Source organism: Loxodonta africana, chromosome 21 (genome assembly GCF_030014295.1).
Source record: "Loxodonta africana isolate mLoxAfr1 chromosome 21, mLoxAfr1.hap2, whole genome shotgun sequence".
Classification (NCBI taxonomy): Eukaryota; Metazoa; Chordata; class Mammalia; order Proboscidea; family Elephantidae; genus Loxodonta; species Loxodonta africana.
In genome coordinates this window covers 58,677,416-58,685,899 of record NC_087362.1, presented here as the reverse complement: position 1 = coordinate 58,685,899, position 8,484 = coordinate 58,677,416, and the positions used below count along the sequence as shown (strand labels likewise).

General features: G+C 44.2%; 1 protein-coding gene across 1 annotated transcript; it reads right to left on the bottom strand.

Annotated features, from left to right (window-relative positions):
• Window positions 1-320: 320 nt before the first annotated feature.
• On the bottom strand, window positions 321-7,556 carry GINS3 (GINS complex subunit 3). The gene is made up of 3 exons (XM_003417173.4): window positions 7,189-7,556; window positions 4,535-4,768; window positions 321-1,858 (listed from the first exon to the last, which is right to left on the bottom strand). The coding sequence occupies exons 1-3, from the start codon at window positions 7,372-7,374 to the stop codon at window positions 1,628-1,630; spliced, it is 651 nt and encodes a 216-aa protein (XP_003417221.1). The 5' UTR covers window positions 7,375-7,556; the 3' UTR covers window positions 321-1,627.
• Window positions 7,557-8,484: the final 928 nt, after the last annotated feature.

The following is an 8,484-nucleotide window of genomic DNA, read 5'->3' as shown; positions in this document are numbered from 1 at the left end:
AATCTTTTCAAAATTTAAAACAGGGAATAAATTCTGCATGCATACACCCACATATTCCCACATGTGGTCCGTGAACAATTTCCTTTTTGTAAGAGAAAAAAACGGCAGCAACCTTAGGACTGACTTTAACTACACAGCAATCTGTGAAAATAACCGTGCCAAGAATGAAAGAACACAGTCTTCTCACTCTGAAAGGTTTCCGGGGGCCTGGCTGTGGATAAATGTCACGGTGGCAACGGAAGTCCCACCTCCCTAGGACACAGCATGTCCCAGCAGAGAATAGACGTCGTACTCCTGAGTATTGTGCAAAGAGAGAGTAGTCGTTAAAACATGGATTTATTTGGGCATTATTGTCAAATACGATCAAAGACAAAATTCTGATAGCTCTGCCTGCTAGTCTGTAGTACTCGAGTTACAGAAATAGTGTTTGTACAGAATGTATTCATGAGCAAAGCAGATCGTTTATTTAGCACTAAAACCAAATTATAAAAACATCCATTCCATTTAAAAACAGGCGATTTAAAAGCATTCCTGTCATTCTAAGTTTACATCCAGACATCTGTACTACCTGGGTACTCAAATCCCTCTATCATTTCCAACAACAGAGACATTTTCCACTGCTTGTAGGGTGCTGGAGGGGGGCTAGTGGTGTGGACAAAACTGTCCTTCAAACAGTCCCATCGGTCTCAGGAAATGTTTCCTACTCAGCCCAAGGTTTCCTTCTTGAGCTCCAGGGGAAGGATTTCATTCTTGCTTTAACCAATTCCAAGTAAATGGTCAGGGATCCGCTATGCAATAACGTTGCAAAATTCACTGCAGAGAGAAGCAGAGAACCCAAGGTCTCTTGCCCTCTTAAATTTGTCCCCTTAAGCTTCTGGAACAAGGCTCTTCATAACCAGCAAACCTAAAGTACCAATTTCCAGAAGTAATGATGGCTGGTAAACACCCTTTAATAACTACTTTGCAATCCCACACAACACCCTGACAGCCTTTCCAGAGGGGGAATGCAATAACCAACTGTGAGTGTGCTCTGAAAATGTCAGAGACAAAAACAGGCTCAGTCTAACCACCACCCTACTAGGCTGACTGTAGAGTGATGTGAATTCCAGTTCATGAATGCTCATTACAGAATACGAAAGCAACAGCTCCTTAGTAGAAGCTATGCCATTCATCTGCCTTTCCCGTCTCCTTCCTTATTCTTGGTCACTGTTTCTGGAAGTTGGGTAACTCCCCACAGGCAGGTGGCAGGGGATATTTACAAGGCCAGCATCTCAAGGGTACTGTCCTAGCTACAACCATGAGGAAGATGAGGCAAAGAAGTTCAAGAGAACATTTTGTGAACATGCTAAGATGTCCAATTTTACCTGTCTGGGGGCTAGTGAAACTGGACAACTGAGGCTGTCCAAATTCCCAGATGCAAGGAATCTCAGTTCCAACTCTACTGAGATGGTAAGTGGTTGTATGTACTAATGGACCTTATTTAGGAAGGACTTGGCTTTCTCTTCAGCTGGGTTCTTGGGTTAAGTAGGCCTGGGCTGTGGGGTCCACAGGGCAGGAAAGTCCTGGAAGACTCACAGGGCCAGGGACACCCTCAGTCTACAAAGGGCAGTTCCGGTTCTTCTGGCCTTCAGTCTTCCATGTCAGTGAATTTTCTCTTCTTGTAATTCTGAACGAGGTTAGAAGCTCTGATCTGAGAAGCCTGCCCCTTCTCCCAGCACTGAAAATCATTCAGTCCTTTCTGGCCTGTTTGAAATAAGCCCCTCTCCATCTCATCTAGCCTGGCTACCAGCACTGACGTGTCTTCATTGTAAGCATTCTGCGAGGAGTCCATGATGCGGCGAAAACGTCCAATAAATGTCTGAAGGAGAAGGGAGTAAACAGAAATCAGGGTTGCTCTCGCAGCCCACAAAGCGAGATCCACTTTTACCCCTGGGTACTGGAGTGGGCAGAAAGAGGTCTGAGTCCCCTCTAAAACTCGGGTAAATTATTTCACATTGCCAAACCTCAATTTCCTTGTCTGTGAAATGGGCTGTTAGGAAGAACCAATGGGTTGTTACAAAAATCAGTGAAGGAATACATGTAAAACACCTAACAAATGGCTGGCACACAGTAAAAAAACCAAAAACCAAACCTGTTGCCGTCGAGTCGGTTCCAACTCATAGCAACCCTACAGGACAGAGGAGATCTGCCCCATAGGGTTTCCAAGGAGTGGCTGGTGGATTCAAACTGCCGACATTTTGGTAGCGGCCAAGCTCTTAACCACTGCACCACCAGTGCTCACAGTAAGCACCTTATAACACAGTACCTATCACTGTCATTAGTAACAAAGGCCATGCCGTAGTCACATGCAGCTTTCAGTCAGAAAAGACTCCTGATGTGACTGAATGCGGCCCCTATCGTTTTGGATTGAGAGCAGGATGGAGACATAGAGGATCTAGGGGTGTGGCTTTCCTGTAGGGCTGAGCCCAAACCACAAGACCCTGCTTCAGTTTCTTCAACTGTCTCATGGCGATGTCGCCTGATACGTAAGCAACTTTAAGCTAAAGCACTTCAAAGCAGTGATGGAAAAAGAAAAAATACAACTCACTAAAAAAAAAAAAAAAAAAGAAAGGGCAAGGTCCCAATTAACAAACCCTTCCTTGGGACACTAAGAGACACGTGAATTTCCCTCATTTTTAGCTTGCTGTTCAAAAGAAATTCATGAGCTTGAACTGCTCTGGTATTTTTGTTTTTCCTCCCTCCTGTAGTCTCCCTCCTATAAGGTTGCTATGAGTTGGAACTGACTTGATAGCAACGAGTTTTTTTGTTTTTTATAGTCTATATGGAGGCCTGGTGGGCAGTGGTTAAGAGCTATGGCTGCTAACCAAAAGGTCAGCAGTTTGAATCCACCAGTTGCTCCTTGGAAACCCTATGAGGCAGTTCTACTCTGTCTTGTAGGGTCACTATGAGTCAGAATTGACTCAGTGGCAACGGGTTTGTTTTTTTTTTAATAGTCTATGTGGGAGTCCCTGTGTGTTTAGCTAACTGAACGGTTGGACATTTGAAGAAGAAAGGTCTGGCAATTTACTTCCAAAAAATCTAGGGAGCAGTTTTACTCTGACACATGGGGTCGCCATGAGTCAGAATCAACTTGACAGCAACTGGTTGGTTGGTTAGTTGGTTATAGTTTACGTATTGACTTTTTTTTTCTAAATGGATAGCAACAAAATTTCTGTTTAATATCTATATTAAAAATAGCGCTGATACATGTTATTAGGCCAAACCACTCTTAAGCCTGACGGAGGATGTCAGCACAGTCCAGGGAGCAAACGTGTCTCCAGGCAAAAGCTTGAGGCGAAAGCTTTTATAAAGTTACAAATAGGGAAATAAAACCTTTTGGCTGCTTAAGTCTCAAGCGATAGAAAGGATGGCTTCTTCCAAAAATTGATAAAATAAAAAAATAATTATGAAAAGTTAAAGTTATACTGTAAAGGATGGTAAGATATACATAACGTTGCTTTGGCCACGGAAAGTAACAGTAACAGTTACCAGTTATTAAATGGTATTATGTAATTTCACTACCCGTACCTGTTGCTTCCAGTTCATTCCGACTCACAGCAACCTTACAGGACAGAGTAGATCTGCCCCATAGGGTTTCCGAGGAGTTGCTGGTAGATTTGAACTGCTGACTTTTTGATTAACAGTTGAGCTCTTAACCACTATGCCACCAGGGCTCCATAATTTCACTATAATTCCATAATTCTGGCAATATTATTATCTCCAATTATAGGTGAAGAATTGATTACTGGAGAGGTCAAATTGCTCAACCAAGTCACACAGCTAGCTAATGCCAGACTCAAGTCTTAACCCCAGAACTATAAGGAGCTTTGGTAGTGCAAGTGGTTTGCAGTCAGCTGCTAACCTAAAGGTTGGTGGTTCAAACCCACCTAGCAGCTCCATGGAAGAATGACTCAGTGAACTGCTTCAAGAAAGATTACAGCCAAGAAAATCCTATAGAGCAGTTCTACTCTGTAACTCATGCAGTTATCATGAGTTGGAGGCCAACAGCAGCTAACAACAACACAACACACACACACACACAAATAATTCAGTTATTTCTAACAGAACTCCCCATGCCAGTTCTGGCACATGGCTAGGACTGTGTACTTAAGTGCCTGTCACCCATAATCCACCATCACCCTTTTCTCATTTCTTGAACTTCCTCCTGGCCCCAACTCTTAGCAAGCAAATAAGAGAAACAGGAGACAAGTCATAGTTAATATGTATATATAATTGGCAGGGGCCCTGGTGGCACAGTGGTTAAGCATTTGGCTGCAAACCAAAAGGCTGGCAGTTCAAATCCACCAGCCGCTCCTTGAAAACCCTATGGGGCAGTTGTCACTGGCAGACATAGTCTAACTCAGGCTGACCTGGAATAATAACAAACTGATTCTATAAATCATACGCTCCCCTGGGTAAGAGTGACAACTGCCGTCTGGTCATGGTTGGCTCCTGAGACATGCGCAGCGCCATAGGTTTGACATCAATTACTTGCCTGTAGGAGAGATTGGGAAATATCTGCGTTCTCTGGACTGTCAAAATGCAAGAGCTGGGAGCCAAACCCGTAGAAATGTGGCCCCATCTTATGGAGGTCTACCACATTGGCATCTGCACTGAACACGGTCCTCCAGCCCTCTTGATAGATCTTGGGAAGTTCCACAGAAAGGATCCGCCGCCTGTTGTCAAAAAGTCCTTTTGCCAGCCACAAGGGGATTTCAAGCTTTGAGCCCTGTATCAAACAAGAGTACGGATTTTCACAATGGACAGAAAACATAGTAAATGTGTGAGACAGACAGGAAATACACGCTGCTTGGGCAATGCTGATTGTTCTCTTTGGGGGAGTAACCGTCAAACATAGAAGACCTGGTTGTGACTTGAAGAAAAGAACTGTGTGGGCTGAAGTTTCGCATCATGATAAGGTGGAAAGAGAATTTTTTTTTTTTTTTTACAGAACAAAAACACAGTAGAAAACAAAGATGTAGTATAAGGGAGAAGTTTTCCTTTTTTTTTAATTGTATTTTTGGTGACAATATACACAGCAAAACCCTCTCCCATTCCACAGTTTCTAAGCGTGATGATCAGTCACACTGGTTACAGTCTTCACGTTGCATCAACCTTCCTGTTATTTCTGTACTAGTTGTTTCACTTCCACTTCCTTAATGCCTGGAGTAATCTTTAAACCTTGAACTGAAATGATCCCGTGAAGTATAGTTAAAATAAATAACAGTTTAGCCCAATTAATAATGTTTGCCTTGAGCACTGGGTTCTTATAAAGAACTGCCATATGTATTTAAACTGATAGCAGTTAATTACAGCACAGATGAGAACTTTCAGGGGCAGAGAGCCTACATTAATGGTAATGAAACAATATGGGTAGAAATACTGAGAATGGTGATACGATGTGAAGTATGTAACCAATGTTATTGACCTGTTCATGTAGAAACTGAATTATGTGTGTGTGTGTGTGTGTTGTTGTTGTTAGCTGCTGTTGGCCCCCATGTTTGGTTATTGTGTTATGGATTGGATTGTGTCCCCCCCAAAACGTATTGTAAATTGTAACCCCTATAGTGGTTATGGAAACCCAGGTGGCATGGTGGTTAAGAGCTACAGCAGCTAACCAAAAGGTCAGCAGTTCAAACCCACTGGGTGCTCCTTGGAAACACTATGGGGCTGTTCTGCTCTGTCCTATAGGGTTGTTATGTGTCGGGATCAGGTTTGGTTGGTTTTGGGTTTGGTTTGGTTTTGGTATAGTGGTTATAATCCTATCTGGGAATGAGTTTTCCATAATGTTAATGAGGCAGTATTAGCGTGGGTTGTGTCTTTTGTCATTCTCTTTTGAGATATAAAAGCACATGAAGCAAGCAAGAGCAACTGGGGGAAGATAGATGCCACAACCCTGAGATCTCCAAGAATCAGAAGCTGAAAAGAGACAAGGACCTTCCCCCAGAGCCAACTGAGAGAGAACCATCCCCTATAGCCAGTGCACTGAATTCAGACTTCTAGCCCCCTGAACGGTGAGAAAATAAGTATGTTTGCTAAAGCCACCCCCTTGTGCTATTTCCGTTATAGCAGCACTAGATAACTAAGACAGTTGCGTATATTACCATCAAAAATAATAAAAAATATATACAAGATAATAAAAAACAGGATACCACTACCAACATCAAAAAGATAGAAAAGGATATTTTGAACAATATTATACCATTAAATTTGAAAATTTAGATGAAATGGTCAAATTTCTAGGAAAAAAAATCAATGTACCAAAACTAACACAAGAAGAAATAGAAAGCTAAATAGTTCTATGTCTATAGTGAAATTACATGTCATTAAAAACATTCCTATACATATCTAGGAAACCCTGGTGGTGTAGTGGTTAGATGCTACAGCTGCTAACCAAAGGGTCAGCAGTTCAAATCCGCCAGGCGCTCCTTGGAAACTCTGTGGGGCAGTTCTACTCTGTCCTGTAGGGTCGGTATGAGTCAGAATCGACTCGACGGCACTGGGTTTGTTTTTTTTTTTTTGGTATACATATCTACTGCACGGCATCTAACAACAATGTAACAATAGATACTTAACTATATGGTAGTTGAAGGATTAAAGGGGTAATCTCTGGAAAATATTATTCCCTTTATCCCTCTCCACATGGCACTAAGTCCCCAGTACACAGTTGCTGATACTGTTATCATTATGCAAGAACGAATGGAGCAATTTGCTATTCTCAGATTTATTACATGCTCTTACAGAACCCAGAGCCGTTTTAAGGCAAACGTGAGCAAAACCCTGATGCTGAAGTATTATTTTGTACGAGCCAATCCTTAATGCATTCAGCACATGGGTGGCGGGGGTGGGGGTGGGGGTGCGGAGACACTGCTAAAGTCGGACAATTTCAAAAATAAAATCAATCTTGCATGGAGCCTGACGACCTAGGAAAAACTTCGTTTCTGCAGGTGTCAAACGTCAAGCACAGAGAGCACTTTGCAGGCGAAGACCCACGAGAGAACGCACTGCAGCGCGCGACACCCCTACCCCTAGAAACTACAAATCCCAGAGAGCAGTGCGGCGCGCGCCGGGCGACGCGGCGCCTCAAGGCCGCGGGGCCGGCCGGGAGTTGTAGTCTTTCGGGGCAGGAATTCGCGCCAAAGATCTTACTTGAGGGATCGTGTTGTCAGTCTCCGCGCCTCCGCTCCGCTCCGGGAAGAAAGCGCCGAGGCGAGGTATGGCGGTCTCCGTGCGCACCGGGAGCTTCTCGTGAGACATCAGGATGTCGTCCAGGGAAAGAAAGTTCTCCTCAGGCCCCAGCGCACCCGACTCCACCGGGAAATAAGCCTCGGACATGGCAGCGGGTTGGACTTCTCCGTTTCCCCTCGCGTGACTTGGGGATGTTAGGATGTTAGTCGGGGTGTAAAAAGGAGGAAGAACTGGTCAGAATTGTTAAGGTCGTGGAGGTTGCCGCGGCTGCCTGGCTGGATTGAAGCTGCTGCTTCCCGCGCCCAGAGAGGAGCCAGACCGGAGCAGTCGATGCAGGCGTGTCTGCCGCCTGGAGCTCACTGCCCAGGCAGAAGCAATCGACAAAGTCCGGGGACTGATTTCGCCCAGCGCGACCTGCCGGGGGCAGCTAGTGGAGGAAGTTTTCACCCGTCAGAGTGTAGCCCAGGGAGTGTTAAAGCTGTAAATGTTCATCGAAGTAGCAGGATGTATTTGCACTAAATTAAGTTTGTGTGGTCCTTTAAATTTTATGTGAAATTCAAAACAGTTTGTGGGGATTAAAAAAAAAAGGCTTTATATTATGCCCTCCACCCCAAGTCTGATTAAGCCTGACCCATTACTGCGAATTACTCCGCTATGCATCTGTGTTAATCTTGGAATTAAAAAAAAAGTCCCTAGTACTAGTCCCAGATAATTATAATGAACTAGATTATGAACTATTTGTAGGGTTTTGGTGTGTACAGGACGAGGCAGGACAGGGGTGGGTCCCATGGGTCACAAAGGCCCTGAGTCTACTTCAGGGTCTCCCAGCTCACCTTATCATCTACTGGCAAACTCCTTTTGTAACACCTAGTTTAAATCCCTAAAAGAAGAAATTTGATAGATCCAGCTCATCTTTTTGAGGCAAGCCACCCTAATCATTGATTGCAAGCCACCCTATAGATGGGCTGCCTGTCAAGTACTGTCACTGGCCCAATGGAGGGGAGGGGATGCAGGCAGGGAAGCGATCATGATCACATGGTACCAGACTTGGGGGTCCTACTAACCCAAGGATATGGGTAGTGGCAGATGGTTAAGGAATCCGCAACCACCACTACCACTGTTGCCATCTAATCGACTCCAACTCATGGCAACTCCATGTGTGTCAGAGTAGAGCTATGCGCCATAGGATTTTCAATGGGTAATTTTTTGGCAGTAGATTGCCAGGCCTTTCTTCCGAGATGCCTCTGGGAGGACTTG

Excerpts from the sequence above, each read along its gene's own strand:
- GINS3 (XM_003417173.4), bottom strand. The coding sequence starts at position 7,374 with ATGTCCGAGGCTTATTTCCCGGTGGAGTCGGGTGCGCTGGGGCCTGAG. Across the intron at positions 4,769-7,188 it reads CTGACAACACGATCCCTCAA|GGCTCAAAGCTTGAAATCCC; the intron begins GTAAGATCTTTG and ends TGTTTGATACAG. Across the intron at positions 1,859-4,534 it reads TTTCCCAATCTCTCCTACAG|ACATTTATTGGACGTTTTCG; the intron begins GCAAGTAATTGA and ends CTTCTCCTTCAG.